We start from the raw sequence: 25227 nt of genomic DNA on the forward strand, positions 1-25227 counted from the left end.
TTGTTGTTGCCAGAGGGGCACCTGCATGTTGATTATGTGTAAATACTACTTATAATAGGCCTACGTTATGTTTGAAGTAAACGTATTCTAATAGTTGTGAAAAATATTTTAGAAGTTTGTAAAACGTGTGTGTCAGGTTCTTGGAATTTATTAAACATTTCCATACTACAAACTTCCATGCATTCTTTTTAACATACAATACATGCAAACGTAACATTTGTAACAGTCTAGCATTTGTCAAGGGCCAAACCATAGTAAACAGATCAGCTTATTCCTGATAAAGCTTTTTGGGTGTTTACTAAACCCACAGAAACACTCTTGTTTATTCGGCGAGTGCTTCTTCAGAATGAAACCGCAGGCCAGGGTTTCCCTATTTTGTCCAACTACCCCGTTTTGATCTGGAAAAATATAACAATAACGACCTCAATCATAATGAAACTACAATGTTTCACTTTTGTAGTGTCAAGAAAGGAGTTATGATAGTTAAGTGCAAAACACTCAAGACACAACATCAAAGCGTTTTTATACTACACACAGAATACTTTAATGACCAGCTATGACAGTTAATTATAGATTAACGTTTATTTTGATTCACCAATGATCGATCACATGGCGGAAACAAAATCTCCGTACCGGACCGGTTGTTTTTTACTGTCACGTCAAAGACAGATCACCTGTTTTTGTCGGTTCTGTTTCTTTGTCCAGCTACGCCTTTTACAATTCCAGTTCCATAGGGACCTTATAGGCTCCCTATAGGGTCACGACCCCGAGTTAAATTGTAAAAAAAAAAAAAAAAAAAAAAGGGTCTCGTGACCCCCACGTGACAGAACGCTGTAGAAAGCAAATTACGAATGAGTTTGGTTCCTCAATCCCGCTCCTTGCATTAAACGTAAAGCGAGTGATGCTAACAAATTAAACCGCTATACTAACATTCTATCCGTATGTTTTAACGAGCTGCATTCAAAGGTCACTCTCAACTAGTGTTGGCCACGCACCTATGATTATTGATTATGAGCGATAGAAGATGGTAATATAATTGTATTCACTGTTGTAGCCCCACATCAAAGTAGCAAATGTGTGATGTAAAAATGTGATGTAAGTGATTTTTTTTTTTGTTGCCCCCCCTCCCCTCCCCCCACCGGATATTTACAGGGCAAAGTAGTTAGGGAAACCCTGACACCCATGTAAGGGGAAGACACTGGAACACAGCTTGACATGGATAAGAACCAGAGCAGCTGTCCTTACAGAGTTCAGCTGTAGAGCAGGACAAACAGTCTCATTACCACAAGACTGAGGTCACACTGCCAAGCCAGCACAGAAATCACACCAACATTTTTTTATAAATTGTAAACATTTCAGGACTGAGGCATTTCAAACATCGGCCTGGCCGTCCATTTTTTCCCAGCCGTAGTTTTGTTCTGTTGTTATATAAATAATAATATAAACTGTCTGGAGCAGTAGCCATCGGAGGGGCCTCCACCCACAGGAGCTGCGGTAGGAGTTAGGTTGGCCTCTCTCCTAGTCCGCCTCCTCAATCAGAGACCACGCCTCCTCAGCCTTCATGTAGTACTGGTTGGCCAGTCGGCCCTTTATGGCCTCCATAGCTGCATCTGCAGCCTCCGTAAACAGGTCACCTGGAGGCCAGGGAGCAGGGGAGAGGGTGGGGGAGGGGAGAGGGTGGGGGAGGCGAGAGGGTGGGGGAGGCGAGAGGGTGGGGGAGGGGAGAGGGTGGGGGAGGTGTAGAAGTATCAGAAATACAATTCAAACTCCCTTCAACCCATCCTGCAGGAAATTCCAGAACTACAGGATGAAGATCTACCCCCCCTCCTCGCCCTCTCCCTCCTCTCCTCTCCTCCCCCACTCCCCCTCCTCACCTGCCCTCTGGGGGTCAGGCTCCAGGCCGTGGCCCCCCTCCAGGTACATCTCAGCCTCTCGGGCCAGCAGCAGGTAGCGGGGCTTGTCCTGTATGCCGTCGTACTCCCCCCCCCTCGTCATAGTCCGTCATGTTCAGGGCACAGCCGTACCAACGCACCGCCTCCCGCCAGCTGGGACTCCTGAGGAAGCAGGGTTTAGGGTCTCGTTTGACTGAGGTCAGAGGTCACCCAGAGAGTGCATGAAGAAGGCACAGCAGAAGATCTGGGATCAGTGGAGGGTTCTGAACGGTGTTCAGGAGGTCAAGGAATGTCTGGCGTTTACTAGGCACAGTGTAAGGTAACCACATCTCAGCGTGTCTGAGGGGTTGGTGCCTGGGGTGTGTGTATGAGCAGGGGGGGGGGGGGGGGGGTATGTGTGGTGGGTGGTGGGCCTGGGTGTGTGTGTGACAGACCTTTCTGATGGGAGGTTGATGCCCGTGTCGAAGGCCTGGGCCACCAGGATCATGCACTGCCTGTCCCCAGCTTCTGCTGCCCGGAGCAGGTACATGAAGCCCTTCCTGCGGTTCCCCGGGGTGTCCTGGGGGAGGCACAACAGGTCAGACCAGGGTAGATACCATATAGTGTTCCCCCTACTCCCCACACACACACACACACACACACACACACACCTCCAGCTCGATGTCTGACAGGATCTGGTGAGGCAGCTGGAGGTAGCACTGTCCCAGGGCCACTATGGCCTCCAGCTCCCCACACATGGCAGCCCTCTCCAGGTGGTACATGGCAGAGTTCTGGTCCCACGCCTCCTCCTTGTCACAGAAGCGGCCCCCCTCGTGGTAGCGCACCATCGCTAGGTGCACCTGGGAGGGCGGGGGAGGAGAGGGATGTAGAGGCAGAGAGAGAGACAAAGTCAGGCTCCTCCCGTGCTCATACACTGCCGAGATGCCGTCCTGTGTGACGGCATCTCCTCACTTCCCCCCTCCCCCTCCCTCACCCCCTCCCTCACCTCCCCCCCCCCCCTCCCGTCCGCTCACCTTCCCCAGGATGGACTGGCCGATCTTCTTGTCCAGCAGAAGGGAGTTGAGTCTCTCCATCTCCACGGCGACGCAGGACGGGCGATGTATGTGAGCTCTGGCTGAGTGGTAGAAGTTCCACTTCTCCTCCGTCAGCTGGACACAACAACACAGTCAGGACAAGGCCGGGGCTGAACAGGAACACCTACCACAACCATGCAGCACCGACAGCAGCAGCAATAACAACCACCACAAGCACAACCACAGCGGTAGCATTAGCAGCACCGGTAGCATTAGCTACTGCAGTAGCTACAGCAGTACACGTAGCATTAGCAGTAGATATAGCAGTACCAGTCGCATTAGCAGTACCAAAAACGTTAGCAGTAGCATTAGCACCAGTTTACAGCAGCACCAGTTACTGTACCATTAGACACATAGGCCTACAGTCAACCAGTCTGACCAGGTTTATTACCCAGCTGATTTCAGTACAGGGATGACTGAATGTAATGGGAGATGTAATTGAATGGAGGGGTTAATGTGATTGAACGGAGAAGATTGTGAGGGTTTGGTTGCACTTTCCGCTGCAAGCGTGTTGTAGCGTCCTCTGTGTGTGTGTGTGTGTGTGTGTGTCACAGCAGCAGGAGAAGCATGGATCAGGAGCAGTCATGCTGGGGAGGGAATCACCGAGTTATTCTCTGGCGTGTCTGGATTAGAGGGACAGTTAGGAGAAACTCTGCTTCCTGCTAGCGCCATTCTCTAGGAGAGAAAATGGGAAGTAGCAGTTATGTAGAGGTGAGGCTGTATTAGGGGGAGGAGAACAGCTACAGGAGGGAGGGATGATGAAGGAAACACAGGATGAAGGATGGTTTATTACATTCTGATGAAGATGGTTGTGGTGCACATTTACCTACCCGTCTAACACTGTCCTCGTCGGACTCTGAGAAGGGTCGGCCGTACCGGGGGCGTGCCTACATGGGGACAGACAGCAGGTTAACACCGCTGCTAGGATATGAGGTCATAGTCTGCTAGTCAAACAAGAGCGTTACTTTGCTGCTCAAACAAGAGTATTATGTCTGTGTCCATATAATCCTTTTTTTAATTTGATGAAAAAGCGCTGTTGGGATTCTGGGGAAGGTGTTCGGGTTGCCTCTAGATATAGTTTGGGTATTGATCTTTATGGGGTATCAGTCTAGATATACAGTAGGTCTATAGCTGAAGGGAGGGGTGGAGGTCTGTACCCCGTCCACGTGCTCGTTGGGGTCCCCTTCGCTCCTCCTCTCACTGGGGCAGCCGCTGTCCCCGCCGTTTTCCGGGTCCTGGGGACATGCAAGGAGCCGTGACATCAGACACACGCATGTTCATGTTGTGGGATCGTGACACGGGCAGCTTGTATCCTATGGGCAGGCCTGACGCCTGGCTCACCTTGTGTTCCAGGCTGTGATGATCGTTCATCTCGTTCATGAAGAACAAACCTGTGGACAGAAATTCCTTACATTGACCTAGGTGTGAGTTTGTCGTGTGTGCGTGTGTCTGAACCACCTCCAGCAGTGTGCTAGGACTGCGTTAGCTCCTGTGCTCACCCATGGGAGACCTCCCCACGGAGCCGTGCAGGTGGAGGGGGGAGCAGGGCACGGAGTCCCCCTCGCTCACGCTCTCGTCCACGGAGGACGTCTCCGACAGGCGGGACAGCAGGAGCGGGGCCTGGCCGCAGGAGAGGGTGCGGACACGGGGGGGAGCCACAGGGCTCCTCACAGCCCCTCAGCACTGTCTGGGCAGTCTTCTGGAGGGGGGGGGGGGGGGGGGGGGGGGGGGGGGGATGGAAAAGGAGGAGCAAAAGATGGATGAGATGAGAGGATAAGACGAACATTTAGCAAAGTTACTAGAATGCGGATACAATGTGAGTTCTGTTGTGTTGGTGTTCCCCTGGTTGCCCTGGCGACTCTGCCCCGTTAGGCGCCGGCCTCACCAGAAGCTTGTTGGTGAAGTCCAGCTGGGTCTTCTCTGCCGGGGGACAGGTCAAAGGGCGTGAGGCCCATGCTCTTGCAGATCTTGTTACACAGGTGAGAGTGGAAGAACAGCGCCATGCCCCGGATACCTGAGTCACACAAAAACACAGTGAGTATTTCTATCTGTATAGACGTGGTGGGAAATACTCAAGCAGGCTGATAAGCCTAACCTTAACTGAACTTGTTTTGATCCCCACATTCTTAAAAATAGTATACAAGAGCAGATACGCGCAGATAAGAGAGAGTAGATAAGAGCAGAACAGAGTAGACCAGAGCAGATAAGACAAAAAGGAGAAGACTGGAAGTCCCTGCCTCTAAGCCTGCCTCTAAGCCTGCCTCTAAGCCTGCCTCTAAACCAGGGCTTGGTGACGGTGAGAGAGCCCTACCCAGGTTTCCATCTCCAAAGTCGGTTCCCTTCTCTGTGTGGATCTGGGGGTCTGTGTAGAGGTCTCCCACACCCTGGATGTCCACCACTATCAGCTGGTGACCCGAACGCTCAAACGAGAAATGACTGAACGCCTGGAGGAGAGAGGGAGAGCGGAGGTCAGTTTAGGAGAGAAGTAAAGTTCATAACATCCTCCAAACCCATCCTTTAATAACAGTTCAAAGAGAGAGAGGAAGAGAGGAGGGAGAGAGAGAGAGGAAGAGAGGAGGGAGAAAGAGAGAGGAGGGAGAGAGGAAGAGAGGAGGGAGAGAGAGAGGAAGAGAGGAGGGAGAGAGAGAAAGAGAGGGCAGGAGAGAGAGAGGACGAGAGAGAGGGCGAGAGAGAGAGGGCGAGAGAGAGGGGGCGAGAGAGAGGGGGCGAGAGAGAGGGGGGCGGTCACCTGAGGGGTGAGTCTGATGTTGTCGTCCCGGACGAAGCCAGAGTTGGAGTTGTATTTGATGTACTTTCCCTCGATGTAATGCTCCAGGTGGAACAGAGGCCGGCCAGGTCGCTCAGTCATCTCCACCACACACATCTGCATGATGTCCACCTGGGAAGGAGAGGAGACGTGGGCACGAGGAGACAAGAACCATCCTGCAGCTGGCTGCTGCATGAGGACAGGAACTTCATCCCTCTGCCTGTTTATGCATCCTGTCTGTCTGTCCGTCCATACAGCATAATACATCCTCTGGCCATCCATCTATCCAGAATCACTCCGTCCATCAAGCAATAGGTTGATTCGTCAATCCATTCATCCATCTACCTGCTTATCCATCACATCCATCTACCTGCTTATCCATCACATCCATCAAGCATAAACCTCTCCCTCCTCCCCTCCCTCCTCCCTCCTCCCCCTCCCTTCCTCCCCCTCCCTCCTTCCTCCCCCTCCCTCCACCCCTCCCTCCCTCCACCCCTCCACCCCTCCCTCCCTCCTCCCCTCCTTCCTCCCCCTCCTTCCCCCTCCCTCTCCCTCCTCCCCTCCACCCCTCCCTCCCTCCTCCCCTCCCTCCACCCCTCCCTCCCTCCTCCCCTCCTTCCTCCCCCTCCCTCCCCCTCCCTCCACCCCTCCCTCCCTCCTCCCCTCCACCCCTCCCTCCCTCCTCCCCTCCCTCCACCCCTCCCCCTCCCTCCGTACCTGCTTGGGCGGACGGTGTCGGTTATACTCCTCCCCCCAGAGCTTGGCCTCCATCTGCAGCCGAACGTCCTCAAAGTAAACCTCTCTGTCGACCGGCAGCATGTAGCGCTTCGCCACGTAGTTAGACGCAGACTTCCAGTTGCTGCTGTGGGAGAAGTTGGACAGCTTCTTCCTGGAAAACATTTACATTTGATTCAGTTAGAAAAGCGAGGTACAAATACCGCATATTAGGAAGAAAAGCCAAAGATCTAGGATCAAAAGTTCGTAGTTCAAGAGTATTTTGGTGGACAGAGTCCAGGAACGGTATTTACTAGTCAGAATCGAGCCCTTACAAACCACACACACACACACACACACACACACACAAGAACAATCACATGAGTTTTAGAGAAACTCCAGCAGGATTTAGGAAGCGTATTTATTGGACTATCAGACAGTCTTCTGGTTGTGAAACTCAGATCTCACGTGTTATGGATCTCACATGGTAATCAGATGGTCACTGCTGGAGTTGTTTGTGTAGTCGAGGTTTTGCATTCTAGTTCATGAAAGAAGTTTTATATATAGTTCATGTTCTGTTTTTAAACTTTTATTTTCCAGCTTTGTACGAGAGGAGTGTTCTTTTTATAAAACTAAGCATGAACGTATGCCCCCAAGTTCTAAGTTTTCTCACAGATAATAAAACGAACATCCCATAATAGGAAGACTTTTCCATTTGCTCGCAGCCGCTCTGAGTAAGAAAACACAGTTCAACCAACTCCCTTTTGAGAGGTTAAGAAAAGTTCTGACTTGATTGCCAAATCAGCAGTTTTTCAACCATCAAGACAATAGTGTTCCACAGAGAAGAAACCTGAGGACAGGAAACTCGACAGAGGAGAGAGGGGGGGGGGGGACTCACGTTCGGAAGCATTCCCTCATAGCTCCTTGACCAAAGGGCTGTGAGAAGAGAAGAAGACAATAAAACGTCAGTTAGCGACAGAGACCGCACACTGACGGAGACAGAACCATCAGAAACACGTGACAGAACCATCAGAAACACGTGACAGAACCATCATAAACACGTGACAGAACCATCAGAAACACGTGACAGAACCATCAGAAACACGTGACAGAACCATCATAAACACGTGACAGAACCATCAGAAACACGTGACAGAACCATCATAAACACGTGACAGAACCATCATAAACACGTGACAGAACCATCATAAACACGTGACAGAACCATCAGAAACACATGACAGAACCATCATAAACACGTGACAGAACCATCAGAAACACGTGACAGAACCATCAGAAACACGTGACAGAACACATCAAAGGGTGTGTGGACGTGAGGGGTCGTACCTGAGCGGCCATCTTGATGTGTACCTCGTCTTGAGCCCACTCCCCCTTCACAGCACTGTACCTGAACACAGGAAGACCAATCACTTAGCAACCTGAACACAGGAAGACCAATCACTTAGCAACCTGAACACAGGAAGACCAATCACTTAGCAACCTGAACACAGGAAGACCAATCACTTAGCAACCTGAACACAGGAAGACCAATCACTTAGCAACCTGAACACAGGAAGACCAATCACTTAGCAACCTGAACACAGGAAAAACAACCACTTAGCGACACATAGTAAACACGGATTCCCCTGCACGCAGACAGTATTAAGCACATAACTACATCTTATAAAGATCCTAAACTCAGCTTTACTTGGACTCACTTGAGGTGAATATAATAATAATGTATTTTTCATTTATCTCATTCACATATCTCTGTATCTGATACTATTACACTGTCTTGTATCTAGTACTAATGTAGGTCAGCCCTCTGGTCCACCGCAGGTGGTGCTGGGACAGAAAACACTGTTGTTGCCAGAGAGACTGCAGGTCAACCTCTTGTTCACAAAGGAGAACTACAGTCTGTGGTCTTGCTGTTCCACCCAGACTAAAGGAAGTAAGAGGGAGTCATGTACAGTATGTGGTTAGAGCCTGGGTCAGCGAGTCCTTATTAGGTTTGGTGAATAAGTTTGTGGTGTAGAAAAGAGTGAATACTGTTTGTCAGAGTAGAAGGAAAAACTAAGAGCCGATATAAGGAGGAAAATTTTAGCACTTCGGTCCATAACAGAATAAAAAAAAAAAGAGAAAATTGTGCAATTGTGTGAAATGACACAGAAAAACACACACACACACACACACTAACAGCAGGCCTTCAGTCCAAGACAAATATTTGCAGAGACCTCAGAGCACTGGCAGACCTGGTGCTTCACTCCACACAGAGAGGGGGGGTGGGGGGGGTTGGCTGACTGACCCCCCCCACCCCCCCACCCCTCTTTCTCCTATCTTTCTGTCTGGACTGGCTCTGGCCAGGTCTACATTCCACTAGTTTTGTACGAGACCGCCCCTTCTAGAATGACTGTGCTCTGGTGGAGACTACTCACTACTGAACTGTCTGTTCTCCGGCCTGGAGAAGAAAGACAGCCTGAGAGTTTGGCTGTAGACAGACTTATTAATATACTGTATATGTGTGTGTATATATATGTGTGTGTGTAATCTCCACCTAGAGGCGTGAACGCCGTCCAAAATGAAAACAAATCTGGGAGAGTCCGACAGCATATCAGTATGTACTGTACAACTAGTAGAAGGGCAGTCACATTAGTCCACAGCTCAGTATGGCTCTTTGTACTTTGAGTACGTCTGTAATTCTTACTACTGGGGACATGATATGACTGACCTACTGGTATCATGTGATTGGCCATGTGTATGTCATGTGATCGGCCAGGTGTGTGTCATGTGATCATAGGTACCTGTAACGAATGCAGGGTTCGGTCTTGACCTCCTCCAGGTGGAACTCTGCCCAGGGGTCTGGCATGGCCTTGGCCTTGGCTATGGCATGCTTCCATGTGGCCTACAGCACCAGGAATAATAACAATAACAACAATAATAATAATATTAATAATAATGCATTCATTCAGCGGACGCTTCCATCCAAACCGAGCTCTTGATCTGCAGCCAAAAATGCTCTACCACTAGGCCATAAATATATATATATATATATATATATATATATATACAAAGATATATAATAAATCCCTCAAGGATACAGTCTGCCCTTGATTAGGGAGGGAGGGGTGCCAACAACCTCTACAGGTCAACATCAGACAACATTAAATATGCGGAGAGAGTTTCCATACAAAGAGATCATCTAACAGTTGGAAAGGTAGGCAATGAAGGGAAAGACAGGGTTGTGAAGGTGTGAATGAAGCATGAAGTGATTAAAGCAAAAACACATGTGCTTTATTTTCGAATGAAAGTGAGAATCAGGAAGTCTGCTCTGGCCCGTCCTCACTGGAAGTGCTCCCAAACATCTTCTGTTTCACAATCATATAAATCATTAACTAGGTGAGACCGGCTGAATTTGATAACTCCTGACAGTACGAGCGCCTGTACTCTTGATATACTTAGGAATCTTTCTCAGAACCAAAAACCCGGGGTAGTTTGAGTGACGCAGGCCTGTGCTGGCAACCCTAAACCCAGCCTGGTCTGCAGACCCCCCCCCCTGATGCAGCCGGACATGTGGGGTCCTAAATGGGGTGGGGGCAACGGCAGGGGTGGAGAGGTTGTGGGGTGTCAGGGGTGAGGGTGGGGTGGTAGCAGGGGTGGGAGGTATAAAGTGATAGGCGGCAGGGGTATGGGAGGGAGGGTAGGGGTAAAATTAGCAGAAGGTATTTAGGGCTGGCTTGTTTACCAGACGGAAGGTCAGGTCTGTTTTTGGAGGAGTACGTGTTGCTGTGCATGTCAGCCCCCGGCAACCAGCGAGAGTGCAAGCTCCTCTGGACGTCAACTGCCAGAAACACCCTGAACCTACAGATGAGAAACACCCTGAACCTACAGATGAGAAACACCCTGAACCTACAGGTGAGAAACACCCTGAACCTACAGATGAGAAACACCCTGAACCTACAGGTGAGAAACACCCTGAACCTACAGATGAGAAACACCCTGAACCTACAGGTGAGAAACACCCTGAACCTACAGATGAGAAACACCCTGAACCTACAGATGAGAAACACCCTGAACCTACAGGTGAGAAACACCCTGAACCTATAGAAGAGAAACACCTTGTACCTATAGATGATAAACACATTGTCCCTAAACACCAGAAACACCTTGTACCTACAGATGAGAAACACTATGTGCCCATGATGAGAAACTGTTGCTAAATGCCAGAAACACCTTATCCCTCCTAGAGACCAACAACAATCTGTCCAGAGTACAACGAATCACACAACACGTTCCCTGTCTGAACTTTCTTATCGTCTTGAGAGCATGCAAAGTGTTTGTCAGTTTTGCGGAGTTTTGCCAGAGAAGACTTCACAGGGAAGAGAAGCAGGGATGATAAGTGGTGGAAGGAAAATAGATAATAGCTTTAGTCCTCGGGAGGTGAAACACATACCAGGGGTAAAGGAAGGAGATTTAAAGAAAATATTTAAATGGCGTTAGGAGGATGTTGTACCATGACCTACCCGTGCACTTTCGCTCGTTACCGCCGCTGGTTTTGTTTCTGGTTCCTTCTATGTGAAGAGGTAAAGAAACGCACCGTTTTTTTTAATCGCCATGAAACCATGAGGGGAAACAGATCCAGTTCTGATGGCGGTGCTCCAATGTGGGGGAATGGCTTTCATTACACACTTAACTTACTTACTTTTGTTTTTAGCTTGACACTTTTATCCAAATAAACTTACAAATAGAGCATAATACAAAGTACAGTAGAACATCAAGGATCAGAAGTGTCTTGTTCTACAGTATATCCAGGTACAGTCTGTACTACTGTATGACACAATATATGTCTTCATTTGATCCTAATTTGCTTCCTGGGTAGAATAGATGTTATGTGTATCTGTTTATATCTGGTACTGCAGGGAGCTGTACTGTGTCTCTTTCTTACAGCTGCTTGGCAATGCATAAGGCTGACTAGAAAAGGATGTCATGTTTACATGTGACATCATCATGCGAGTTGAGAACGGCTAGCTGGTACTTCCTGTTTGTTAAAAGAGTTCTGTCACTCCCTCTCTCTCTACCCCTCTTATACATACAACGACACACCCACAGCATATAGACACATAAACGCTCCCCACGTTCAAGTATCTTCCTTATAAGGTCAGACGTCGTTCTTGTTGCAGATGACACCGCCATCTGCACTCGCTGAGAAAGAATCTACGTTTGTTGCACTACCGCATATCAAATGACATAACAATAACAAAACATAGAACAATAAAACATGTAAAACGTAATAGTTTGTATACTATTCCAGGGCTCAAATGAGCACTCAGAAATCCGCAGAACTTTGTCCTATTTGACGTTTTCGAATTTCATGGTTCAAATATTGAATGTTTTTGTCATTAGACATGAGTGATACGATAACGTTAGTTCTAATATGTTTGATCAGTTTCACTACAGGTTCTTTGGAGGTTTTTGAACGGTTTCGCCGTGCAGGAACTGCCTACATAGCAACCAGCTTGTGTGTGGGGTTTATCATTACCTCACGTGGTTTGCTCCAATTTAGACAGAAGATCTGATGTTCAGGATGGAGGAACCCCCCACTAGTAATAAAACGGATTACCCATTGCCTAACGTGCAGAATTCCATTCGTTATTTAAAATATCTAATACCACTCTTTGCACACAATTTCTTTCAATGTAATCTACATATCCGCCATTTTCCGTGTTTATATCGGATTATATGTGGTTCAGAATCAATGTATGGATTCCGCGACTACATCCGCATCACGGATATCAATCGGCTATTCATGCCACCGATCGTGGGGATGAGGTTATATTCCAACGGCTAAACTTACCCGGTAGGTGAAAGAGTTTTTGGGCTGGGAGTTTGAGAGTGTTCCGTTTTGAACCAGGTTTTGCAGGTAGTCACAGATATCCTTGGCTGGGGTGACCAGGTCTTCCGTGATGGGACACATAGGGTAGTACTCGTCTTCCTCATCACTGAGGTCTGCATCGCTGACGGACGTCGCCCGCTGGCTCCGCTGACCCTGTCGTAGAGGTGGCACGGTGTTGCTCACCTCCTCCATCCTGAACATCAAATCTCCATCCATGTTGACCAGTCGCGTGGTTGCGTGGAGTCCTGCACACATGCAAAACACCACATCAGGGATGAAGAAGTGTTGTTATTGCTGACAATCCTTAAGTTTAGTTACTTTTTAAAGCAGGACCTGTCGCTGGACAGTCATCTATGCATTATCGTGCAAGTCTACCCTGTCAAGGAAAAATAATTGCTGCACACAATATATCAGCACATAGCATTGGGTTCTCATTAGTTATATATTGTTTTGCCATTCAACACATGCAATCTCTGCTGAACTTCTAAATTCGGTATTTTCATTTCCACTTTGCCTGAAGTTAAGGCGATACAAAGCAGCACGTGAAATGCCACATCAAAAACAGGGACAATGGACTGCAGGGCTCACCTAATGTTAAAAACTCTGGACAAATCCGTAGTTTGCAATGTGCATGCCTTTGTCTCCTTAAGGCAACGTCTACTTTCCTCGGGTCGGTCTCAGTTTTATTAGCGTAATTTCAGGTCACTGTCAAACCAAGTTTACAATCGAATTTCCCTGTCAGCGACGAGGTCCGGGGAGAGTCCGGGGCGATCGGTTTTAAGATCGACAGTTTTGTCTGTTCGGTGGCAGCCACTGCAGAGTGACCTATTGCACGTAGCCCTCTACTGACGCCACGCCCCCTGCTAGCTGAAACTAAGCCAATAGAAAACCTAGACTAGAACACAGTGTCCATTAAACACTTTTTATTTGTTTTTTTCATCACAGTAGCCTACATTATAAACACAATTTTATCAATAAGATGTATTAAACATGAACCACGTCTTTGATTCCACAACTCTCGGGGGTAGGCCTAGTTCTAAGGCTAAGTTTGTTCTCAATAGAAGGCGCTCCATAAAATAAATATGGCAAGACTAGCTATGATTAGCTATCTAGCTTACCACAGCAAGTACGATAAAGTATTTTTTTGCAGCTAAGGCATTTGAAACCGTCTAGTGGGGCCCATTCTTCCCCGTCACCCCCACATCCAAGATGCTGGGCTTCCAACATGGCGCTGGGTGTGGTTGCAGACCATAGACTCCTTGTTGCAGACCCTCTACGGATAGGATGGACAGAAGCATATGGGATCAAGGCCTAGGATTAATATAGGCGGATTGAATGTAGGATCAATATTGAACCCAGGTTAAGGTTGACCAACAGCATAACAGAATTGCTTGATCGAACATTCCAGACGCTTCCAGAAGGCCTGTATGGCTCGCTGGATTGCACTGGAATTTTCAGGTCAATCTCAATTTCTATAGGCTACTTGTTGGCTAACTAGCGATGAACAGCGGTAACATGTAAAAACCCATAGCCACTAATTCTAATTAATGCTGGAACGTGTACCGATTCACACCGATTACGTTTATTTAAAAGAAATTAGGAAATAAACTTCCAAATCCACTTACGAGTGTTTAAAATGTGCTCTGTGTTACTATTTACGGAGATGTAGCGAGAGTGTCGCGGCATAAACATTTGGAATTTTGTAAATTGAGGGAGGGACCATACACAGATCACCTACTCTTATCAGATTAATAAAAAATGTCTAACCAACGCAATTGGTTGGAATATCCTATCAGTCACAGAGAGCCTACACCTGCAATAAAAATCATGCTCATTTGTGATAATGTTTTGCCTTTTCCTTGAAGCGTGTTAACCAAATAAACCAGGTTTACTTTGTCGCTTGGGAAGGTGAAAAGCCGCTAAATCTAACACATGAGTTGAGAAACAAATCTTGACAGATCAGATTATTGTAGGCCTACTCTAGCTAGTTTCCCCACCACCATTCGCTGGATTCCCACATCAATCAAACCAACATTTTCCACGTCGAGTTCGCGGAAGGTATATCGCTACTGTTGGTCCTCTGCAGGTTAGTTTTTAATAATTTAGTAGGCTATTACCTAAGATTTCTTAAGGTTTTTCAAAAGACAACTTTGTTTATATTTCGAACCTATTACGGAATATGTTAACATGTCAAGTCACGACCTTGCAAATCTTTATAACAAACTTGCAAATTACTTCTTTCGACATTACGGCTTTTCAAATCGTGTCTGTAAATATGTCAAGAGTTCGAGGTAGAATTAGTAGATTCAATTGCGTTTAATAATGGAATCTCAGCCTACATTCGCAAGGTAGCGTGGCCGAGTGGTCTAAGGCGCTGGATTTAGGCTCCAGTCATTTCGATGGCGTGGGTTCGAATCCCACCGCTGCCAAATGCTTTTTGTGTTGTGAATCCTGGAAACTGACCATGTTTACCTATCCATACGTTTCATATTCGAAATACGTCCATAAGAAGCTATATATAAGCCACTCAGTTATAGAACATTTCAGGAATAGCCACAAGAAGGGATATTTGTACTATTTGTAATTTTCATAATTTGGATTGACATCTTGTGCCATCTTGTGGTCTAAATTATGTATTCCATTCAACTGACAAATTCAATTTTTTCCAACTCTTCACTAGAAATAATCAAAGTTAGAAGTAAAACATGGTTTATAACAAGATACTTATTCATGTTTAATGGATCATGAATCAGACTGAAATACACCCTTGTGAAAAGCTTTCAGTTACAAAGTTCTTCCAAAGACCATCTCAAGACCGTCAGAGTTCCAGCAGCCCTGTCCTGCAGCATAACGCTGTGCTCACGCCGCACGCAAAGTGGATCATTCCAGCGGCGAGATTACATGTAGAGTCAATGCAAACAGTGTGACGCTGTGTTGCGAAAGTTCATCAATGCAGAGATGTCACTGACGTTTTAGAAGCAATGGAGGGTGAGAGTATTGTAGCTGTGGGCTTCCTCTGCTATACGACACTGCTTCGTATTCGTTTATAGTAGTCATTTCGGACATGGTTGATGACGGAAAAAAAACTTTTGGCTCCTAGCGATTTGCGCAAATAAACAAATGAACGCAAAGTAATTCTCTTCGCTTTACGGTGTGAACACAGCATCAGGCTGGAAGAGGGTTCACTGTTCTGGGTCCACACATCTAGGAAAGTCCCTGGTCTCAGTGGGCCGTGGGCCTCTCCTGGGAGTGCTGCCTGGCCACAAACTGCAGCTTCCGAACAGCCAGCTGGGTGTCCTCCAGGGAGACTCCGAGGTGCCACACAGCCCGAACAGAGCCCCCGACGTGGGGGAACATGAGTACCCGCACCCCCTGCCCCAGGGCGGCCTCCTCACCCTCGCCCACCGCGGCCATCCGGGCGCAGAACTCCACAGGGGTCAGCGTGGGGTCACGCAGACGGAACCGCAGGATGTTGGTTTCCACGGTAGCCATGTCGACGTGGTACAAGGGTGGTTGGCACTCCAGCAGGGCTGAAAGGAACACACACACATACAGGAACACACACACATACAGGAACACAGGAACACAAACACAGGAACACAGACAGAATCATGATGGGTAACAAACACTGAATGTGTCTGTTCACAGGTAGCAGGTAATAATAGCATCAATAATAATGATAATGTATTCATTTAGAAGATGCTTTTATCCAAGCGGAGGGGGGATTTGAACCTGTGACCCTAGTCAAACGTTCCACCGCTGAGCCACACCCACCCCTACCCATCATGCCCTAGCTAGGCTTACAGCCCCTATGCAAGGTCAAAGGTCACACAGGTCCTGACCTTGAGCGAAGGTCCTGGCGTGATGATGGTCCTCCTCCAGGCGGGCCACCATGTCCGCCAGGGCCAGCCTCCCCGCGGCCGCCAGCACCCCTGCCTGGCGAAGCCCCCCGCCCAGGGCCTTGCGACAGCGCACCGCCCGGGACACAAAGTCCCTGGAGCCCCCCAGCATGGTCCCCACGGGGGCACCCAGACCCTGGCACACACACACACACACACACAGATATAGAAATGTGGAGAGTTGGGGAGAGACATACACATATGTGATTCAGATACAGGTACGCAGGCCAAGAGAGTGTGTGTGTGTGTGTGTGAACTGGCCTTGCATGGACACCTGTGTCAGACTGAACTTAAAAATGTGTGTGTTCTCACCTTGGACAGACACACGCTGACAGTGTGTGTGTGCTGCAGGATGGTAGCTGGAGGAACTCCCAGGGTCACAGCAGCATTCATCACCCTGGCCCCGTCCATGTGAACAGCCAGGCCATAGCGCTCAGCCAGGACACGCACCTGGGCGGAACACACACACACATATACACACATACTCTTATATACTCACACTCTCTCTCATATACTCACACACACTCTCTCTCATATACTCACACACACACACACTCTCTCTCATATACTCACACACACACTCTCTCTCATATACTCACACACACACACACACTCTCTCTCATATACTCACACACACACACACACACACACACACTCTCTCTCACCTCCTGTAGGAAGGAGAGGGGCAGCACTCTCCCCCCCTGGATGTTGTGAGTGTTCTCTACACACACCAGGCGTGAGCGTGGGTAGTGGGGGTCGGGGTAACCATGGCGAATCTTCGACTCCAACTCGTCCAGACGGAATGTTCCGTCAGGGAGGTTTGTTACCGTGGTAGCGTGGACACCTGCTAGCTGAGGTAACACACACACGCACACACACACGTACGCACACACACACAGAAACACACACACATGCGTACAAACACGTGAACAGAAACACACACATTACAAAGCAGGCTGTGTGTGTGTACCTGTGCACAGTGGGTGTAGCTGTGTGTGTGTGTACCTGTGCACAGTGGGTGTAGCTGTGTGTGTGTGTGTGTACCTGTGCACAGTGTGGGTCTGTACATGTGCACAGTGGGTGTAGCTGTGTGTGTACCTGTGCACTTCCTCCTTGCTCGTAGATATGTAAGTGAGACAGATCCCCAACTATCATCTCATCACCACGCTCCCTACAATGTACCATCACTGGACAGTGGACACACACACACACACACAGGGTAGGATATACGTTAAACAACATACACGGCTTTTTACAGCACTTACTATTCCAGAATCATGTATCATGTTGTGTAAAGGCAGTAATAACGGATGATGCGGATGGGCTTCACCGCCGACGCGAGCTCACCCGCTATCAGGTTGCTCATGGTCCCGGAGGGCACGAAGAGGGCAGCTTCCATCCCGAACATCCCCGCCGCCATGTGCTGCAACTCTGCACACGAGACACATACACGCGCTGCCCATCAGGACCATCAACAAGATATGAAGCCATCACCATAACATGTGTACTATACTAAAGTGGGCCTTTATTATGAAGCACAGACATTAGGGAGAAGAGGGAGGTTCTGGTTCGAGGAACGGTGGTGTGTTTTACTTGTGGGTTCTCTGGTGGCGGCATGGCGCTGACAACTTTCAGTGTTGTGACGCCGACTCCGATTGGTAAACTCTTAATTAAAAGAATACACTTAAACTGTAATTCTGACCGTTGATAGTTGGGTCCTCTCCGAAGACATCGTCTCCAACCTCGGCTTCGGCCATCGCCTGTCGCATAGCAGCTCCAGGCTTGGTCACAGTGTCGCTACGGAGGTCCACCGTCCGGCAAGGTGCCGACCCTGCGGGGGCCGGATCGGTGGGTTTGGCGGTCCCATAATAGAACCGAACAGTGCCTTTTCGGAGCCCCGCGATGCGAAGCTGTTGTTGTGGTGCGATGACACCCCGGTTTACGGACCGAAACACAGCACGAGCCGAAAAGGTTATGGTTTTCAAAGACATTGTCATCTCTCTCGACGTTAGGTGATAACCGTCTCAATCCATTGAGTTAGCGGTGTTGTAGAAGTGAACTTTGAATCATTGTATTCGACAATCATTGATCGAACTCGGGACTGTAAGACCAGTATAGTGGAGTGTCAATAAAAAGAAACTGACCGCGTGTGTCCTAACGGTGGCGCTGTCTTTCAAGGATAGAGATCGAAAGAAATAGACCAATTGTGTGTGTATGTGCGTCTATTGGGTGTTATTTAGGGCTGTCTGCTGTGACAAAAAAATACTACTCTACTCTGTCACCCACACAGCCACATGCCTGGAGCTTTTCTCCCGTGGCATCTCTTAAACAGAATCAGTCAGCAACCCACACAGACGAGAAGAGCAGGGGGAAGACTTGGCGGAGGAATGTGTTCTCTCTGAGAAGGAAGGAGTATATACACACACACACAAAACAGTATGAGCGTGTAGATATATATCTTATTTGATAGGTTAGAACTGCTAAACGACCTTTGTAATCGGAGACTCTGACAATATTACAAAGGGCTGGCTTCTAGCTCCTCTCTATTCTATCATCTGTGGACTGAGATTAGTTGGGTGGAACAGGAAAGAGCGGTGTGTTAGATAAAACTAAGCTGCTCAAACAAAAACACCTCTTTCTCTCTTTCATTCTCTCTGGGCCTCTCTCCATCGCTCTCACTCATTCACTCTCTCTCTCTCTGGGCCTCTCTCACTCATTTTCTCTCTATCTTTCTCTCTCTCTGGGCCTCTCTCTCTCTCTCTCTCTCTCGCTGCCTGCTCTATCAGATGAAACAAATGTCAGCTACTCTGGAGTCACACTCTTTATGCCTGGGATTCTTTACTACCTCCAGACACACACACACACACTCACTTACTCACACACACAGATAAATATACATATATAAATAAATATACACACACATATACACATGCATACACACATACGCATACAAACACTAACACACACTCACTCAACCCACTGTTTTATCTTAGCACACACACACACTGCACTAGTGATAGGAAACATGAACAGTAGTTTTTTGTGTGTGTGAGAGTGTGTGTGTTTGAGAGTGTGTGTGTGGGAGTGTGTGTGTGAGAGTGTGTGTGTGAGAGAGTGTGTGTAGGAGTGTGTGAGAGTGTGTGTGTGAGAAACAGCCACAGCATGTTAACACACGTTGCCTCAAGCGGTCAGTGGTTATCATAACACTTCCTGGAGCACGTGTGGTTATCATAACACTTCCTGGACAGAGTCAGAGGAACAAGGTCAGAGGGACAGAGTCAGAGGAACAGAGTCAGAGGGACAGAGTCAGAGGAACAAGGTCAGAGGGACAGAGTCAGAGGGACAGAGTCAGAGGAACAAGGTCAGAGGGACAGAGTCAGAGGAACAGAGTCAGAGGGACAGAGTCAGAGGGACAGAGTCAGAGGAACAGAGTCAGAGGGACAGAGTCAAAGGAACAAGGTCAGAGGGACGGAGTCAGAGGGACAGAGTCAGAGGGACAGAGTCAGAGGAACAAGGTCAGAGGGACAGAGTCAGAGGGACAGAGTCAGAGGAACAAGGTCAGAGGGACAGAGTCAGAGGAACAAGGTCAGAGGGACAGAGTCAGAGGGACAGAGTCAGAGGAACAAGGTCAGAGGGACAGAGTCAGAGGAACGACTGGTTATTCTAGTACTATTGTATTTTTGGTACTATTTATATTTTTGGTATTTTTATATAGTAAATTATGGCTTTATATTTTATTTTAGATATATTTAGTTTTTTAATTATAAATCCCCTTATATTAGTATTAGTAGACGTTGTACCTTTAGTATAGTTAGACCACATATTTAAGTTTTAAGATTCCTATATGTTTACTTATGTATGCACCTTCCTGCCAAAGTAAATTCCTTGTCTTTGCAAACTTTCATGGCGATTAAAACCCTTCTGATTCCCATTCTGATTCTGATTCTGTATTCTGATGGTTGGTCAGCTAGACAGGTGGCTGAGATGTGGTTATATACTTTTCACTGTGTCTGACGGCGTTCCTTGCTCAAATCTTTGTCTGTGTGTGTGCATGAGTGTGTGTGTGCATGAGTGTGTGCATGAGTGCGTGTGTGCATGTGTGTGTTTGCATGTGTGTGTGTGCATGAGTGTGTGCATGAGTGCCTGTGTGCATGTGTGTGTTTGCATGTGTGTGTGTGCGTGAGTGTGTGTGTGCATGAGTGTGTGTGTGTGTGAGTGTGTGTGTGTGTGTGAGTGCGTGTTTGTTTCCTTTTCATTTGGCCTGACAATGATATCCCGGCATTTGTAAAGGGACAGTGTTTCGGGCAAAATATTGAATTAGTCATAAGAGAGTGAGAAGCGGGCGAACGACAGAGGAGAGGGAGACATATTGACTCGTTCTGGGAAAGCAGAGCGAGGACGACGCCCTTCCAATAACTATGAAACCAGGGCTCTGAAAATAGAAGAGAGAACGAACAAGGGAATTTTCAGTCTTGATGAGACTCTCTCTCTCTCTCTCTCTCTCTCTCTCTCTCTCTCTCCCTTTCCCTCCCTCTCTTTTCCCCCCGTCTCCCTCCCTCGCTCTCTCATTCATGGATGGTGGGAGAGAGGAGGTTCCCTGTTCTCTCATTTCCCCAGAGAAACGCTCCTCTTTCACAATGACGACAAACATTGACGGGAATAAAACAGGTGTTTATGGGAAACCTAACAATGAACCAGGCACTGACACACACACACGCACTCACACATACACACCTTTGACATGCACACAGACGCATTCACACACACACTCTTTATCTCATGGGGCATGCAGAGGTGTCAACATTGCTTAGAGTTTTACATCTGTTGCAGATTTTATGCCAAGGTCCCCTATTTTTTACACACACACACACACACACACACATCTGAGTGGGTTAAGAAGGCAGCAGATTATTTAGTATTCCAGTCTCTTCTAGAACCACTTCCGTATGGTTGTAGTTTTTCATCCTGAAAAACCTTAGCCCCTCTGTTTTTCCCTCCAGACCCTAAAATCACCTTTCTTTCTTTCTTTGCTCTCCCCATCCCCCCACCCCCCCACCCCCCAACAACCCTTTTACACTCGAACCTCCCTTCACCCCTAAATAGCCTCTCTCTCTCCCCTTCTCTCTCACACCCTCTCTCTTTCTCCCCCTCTCTCTCTTTCTCCCCCTCTCTCTCCCTCTCTCTCTCTCCCTCTCTCTGGATGGGAAGTCATGTGATTTCTCTGAAGTGCAGACCTATAAACCAGTAGCATTAGGGGCTCAGTGTGTCTCCTGCATACTCATTGGCTCTCCCAGTCAGGTGGTAACTTGGTATTATGCTGTGTATATAAAGAGACTCCCTGTTTCACCTCTCTGGAACTAGAGCGTGTGTTTGTGTGTGTGTGTGTGTGCATGGTGTGTGTGTGTGTGTGTGTGTGTGTGTGTAAATAAATAACATACCATATCTAGTAGTAAGGGGGAGAGGCACATTGTTAACTTAACACATAAACACACACACATACACACACCATACCAGTATATAATCAAATACCTGAGTGTTTGTATTTAAATGGTATTACTGGATGAAGACTATTGGCTTGTTTGTTCAGTTGGATCATTAACCAACCTCAAGTCGGTCAGGAAGTGACTGTCGCTGGCTTGTTGAATGTTGCCGCAGCCTGTTCATGACCAGGGTGTCTCACCAACACACCAGCCTGTTCATGATCAGGGTGTCTCACCAACACACCAGCCTGTTCATGATCAGGGTGTCTCACCAACACACCAGCCTGTTCATGATCAGGGTGTCTCACCAACACACCAGCCTGTTCATGATCAGGGTGTCTCACCAACACACCAGCCTGTTCATGATCAGGGTGTCTCACCAACACACCAGCCTGTTCATGATCAGGGTGTCTCACCAACACACCAGCCTGTTCATGATCAGGGTGTCTCACCAACACACCAGCCTGTTCATGATCAGGGTGTCTCACCAACACACCAGCCTGTTCATGACCAGGGTGTCTCACCAACACACCAGCCTGTTCATGATCAGGGTGTCTCACCAACACACCAGCCTGTTCATGACCAGGGTGTCTCACCAACACACCAGCCTGTTCATGATCAGGGTGTCTCACCAACACACCAGCCTGTTCATGATCAGGGTGTCTCACCAACACACCAGCCTGTTCATGATCAGGGTGTCTCACCAACACACCAGCCTGTTCATGATCAGGGTGTCTCACCAACACACCAGCCTGTTCATGATCAGGGTGTCTCACCAACACACCAGCCTGTTCATGACCAGGGTGTCTCACCAACACACCAGCCTGTTCATGATCAGGGTGTCTCACCAACACACCAGCCTGTTCATGATCAGGGTGTCTCACCAACACACCAGCCTGTTCATGATCAGGGTGTCTCACCAACACACCAGCCTGTTCATGATCAGGGTGTCTCACCAACACACCAGCCTGTTCATGATCAGGGTGTCTCACCAACACACCAGCCTGTTCATGATCAGGGTGTCTCACCAACACACCAGCCTGTTCATGACCAGGGTGTCTCACCAACACACCAGCCTGTTCATGATCAGGGTGTCTCACCAACACACCAGCCTGTTCATGATCAGGGTGTCTCACCAACACACCAGCCTGTTCATGATCAGGGTGTCTCACCAACACACCAGCCTGTTCATGATCAGGGTGTCTCACCAACACACCAGCCTGTTCATGACCAGGGTGTCTCACCAACACACCAGCCTGTTCATGACCAGGGTGTCTCACCAACACACCAGCCTGTTCATGATCAGGGTGTCTCACCAACACACCAGCCTGTTCATGATCAGGGTGTCTCACCAACACACCAGCCTGTTCATGATCAGGGTGTCTCACCAACACACCAGCCTGTTCATGATCAGGGTGTCTCACCAACACACCAGCCTGTTCATGATCAGGGTGTCTCACCAACACACCAGCCTGTTCATGATCAGGGTGTCTCACCAACACACCAGCCTGTTCATGATCAGGGTGTCTCACCAACACACCAGCCTGTTCATGATCAGGGTGTCTCACCAACACACCAGCCTGTTCATGATCAGGGTGTCTCACCAACACACCAGCCTGTTCATGATCAGGGTGTCTCACCAACACACCAGCCTGTTCATGATCAGGGTGTCTCACCAACACACCAGCCTGTTCATGATCAGGGTGTCTCACCAACACACCAGCCTGTTCATGATCAGGGTGTCTCACCAACACACCAGCCTGTTCATGATCAGGGTGTCTCACCAACACACCAGCCTGTTCATGATCAGGGTGTCTCACCAACACACCAGCCTGTTCATGATCAGGGTGTCTCACCAACACACCAGCCTGTTCATGATCAGGGTGTCTCACCAACACACCAGCCTGTTCATGATCAGGGTGTCTCACCAACACACCAGGCACACGGTCCTGTTCCCCCCTCCCCAGAGCAGCATGCACCCAACTACCTGGGACACAGGGATGTCTACTAAGAAGAGTGTGTGTGCTTCCAAACGTGTGTGTGAGGGTACGTGTGTTGTGTGAGGGGGGGGGGGGGGGGTGCTTGTGTAGTGTGTAGGGGTGTCTATGAAAATGGGAATTCCTATCAAAGCGAGTGTTTGTGTGAAGAGTGGGTGGAGTGACACCTGAGAGGAAGAAAGAGAGAGAGGGGAGGAGAGAGGGAGGGAGAAAGGGAGAGAAAGAGAGAGAGGGGAGGAGAGAGAGAGGGAGACAAAGAGAGAGAGGGGAGCAGAGAGGGGGGAGAGATGGAGGGGAGGTGAGAGAGGGGAGGAGAGAGGGAGAGAGGGAGAGAAAGGGGAGGAGAGAGGGAGAGTGGGAGAGAAAGAGAGAGAGGGGAGGAGAGAGGGAGAGTGGGAGAGAAAGAGAGAGAGGAGAGAGGGAGAGAGAGGGGGGAGGAGAGGGGAAGAGAGAGAGAGGGGAGGAGAGAGAGAGGGAGACAAAGAGAGAGAGGGGAGCAGAGAGGGGGGGAGAGATGGAGAGAGGGAGAGAAAGAGAGAGAGGGGGAGGAGAAAGGGAGCGAGGGAGAAGGGGGTAGTCTCAGTCTCAGTAAGGGCTTCAGCACTCGCTCTGTGTGTGCTTACCCTGGAAAACTCCACAGCTGGCATGATGCCAGGACCAGTCTCAAAGTTCAGCTGGGAAGGAGAGAGAGAAATAAAGAAAGAAATAAAGAAAACAGGAGAAAGAAAGAGACAGAGAGAGACAGAGAGAGACAGAGAGAGACAGAGAGAGACAGAGAGAGAGAGTGAAAGCTACATTCTATAGTGACTCTTGATTTTAGATTCCTTTCCGCACCATCAAAGATGGACAGATACTCCCAGTTTGCCCTTATCTCTCTCTCTTTCTATTTTCTCTCCTTCTTTCTCTTTCTCACTCTCTCTCTCATCCATCTCTTTCTCACACACACACACATCCTTTAATGTGGTGTGTTATAGATGCACGTGAGCACCAGCTCTGAGGAGAGACGCTGTACAGCTACTCCTGTTTTACTGTATGCTTTCCATATGCTCTTATTGATCTCTCGCCCTCCTCTGCTCTCTCTCTCTTTCTCTCCTTCTCTCTCCCTCCCTCTCTCCCCATCTATCTCCTCTCTCTCTCCTTCTCTCCCTCCCTTTCTCTCTCTGTCCCTCCCTCCCTCCACCCCCCTCTCCCTCCTTCTCTCCCTCCTCCTCTCTCTCTCTCTCTCTCTCTCTCTCTCTCTCTCTCTCTCTCTTTCTCTCGGTTTCTCTGCTGATGTTGTGGAATGATGGAATGCAGCAGAGGGTAAATCTCTGGTTTCCTGGAAGCACAGTCTTTATCAGAACCGGCTGCAGCCCGACCAATCACGCCCCTCCGGCTCCCTCAAACACCCAATCAGAAACCTTGCTATGAGCAGCTAACGGCCAACCAACCACCTTTACTGGAAAAGACTGTTCAGTTCTTCCTGTTCAGTTCTTCCTGGCAGGCCGTTGAGGTCTGTGGTTGGGGTATCACACC

The 25227-nt window shown here is 48.5% G+C and overlaps 2 protein-coding genes and 1 non-coding gene across 3 annotated transcripts; 1 reads left to right on the forward strand and 2 right to left on the reverse strand.

Moving 5' to 3' along the window:
• Positions 1-1127: 1127 nt before the first annotated feature.
• On the reverse strand, positions 1128-13086 carry eef2k (eukaryotic elongation factor 2 kinase). Its single transcript, XM_067245368.1, is given in 23 exon segments — positions 1128-1634; positions 1875-1986; positions 1988-2054; positions 2327-2451; positions 2543-2731; positions 2906-3040; positions 3569-3640; positions 3796-3852; positions 4123-4200; positions 4307-4356; positions 4465-4615; positions 4617-4664; positions 4851-4892; positions 4894-4979; positions 5277-5409; positions 5715-5864; positions 6450-6621; positions 7345-7382; positions 7794-7854; positions 9248-9348; positions 10967-11014; positions 12298-12581; positions 12925-13086. Coding segments are annotated over 22 exon segments (2286 nt in total). The 5' UTR covers positions 12553-12581; positions 12925-13086; the 3' UTR covers positions 1128-1518.
• A 1597-nt stretch (positions 13087-14683) lies between these two features.
• trnal-uag (transfer RNA leucine (anticodon UAG)) lies at positions 14684-14765 on the forward strand. Its single transcript has one exon. It is a non-coding gene; the product is annotated as a tRNA-Leu (tRNA).
• A 303-nt stretch (positions 14766-15068) lies between these two features.
• Positions 15069-18314, reverse strand: tha1 (threonine aldolase 1). The gene is made up of 7 exons (XM_067245235.1): positions 17938-18314; positions 17583-17666; positions 17334-17422; positions 16901-17086; positions 16548-16685; positions 16179-16371; positions 15069-15866 (listed from the first exon to the last, which is right to left on the reverse strand). Exons 1-7 carry the CDS (start codon positions 18230-18232, stop codon positions 15559-15561), a joined length of 1293 nt encoding a protein of 430 aa, XP_067101336.1. The 5' UTR covers positions 18233-18314; the 3' UTR covers positions 15069-15558.
• Positions 18315-25227: the final 6913 nt, after the last annotated feature.

This window comes from Osmerus mordax, chromosome 10 (assembly GCF_038355195.1).
Source record: "Osmerus mordax isolate fOsmMor3 chromosome 10, fOsmMor3.pri, whole genome shotgun sequence".
NCBI classification, from domain to species: domain Eukaryota; kingdom Metazoa; phylum Chordata; class Actinopteri; order Osmeriformes; family Osmeridae; genus Osmerus; species Osmerus mordax.

Coding starts and splice junctions, on each gene's coding strand:
- tha1 (XM_067245235.1), bottom strand. CDS start 18,232: ATGACAATGTCTTTGAAAACCATAACCTTTTCGGCTCGTGCTGTGTTT. Junction 17,087..17,333: donor AGCAAGGAGGAAGTGCACAG/GTACACACACAG, acceptor GTGTTACCTCAG/CTAGCAGGTGTCCACGCTAC. Junction 16,686..16,900: donor CCCTCTCCTTCCTACAGGAG/GTGAGAGAGAGT, acceptor TGTTCCGCCCAG/GTGCGTGTCCTGGCTGAGCG.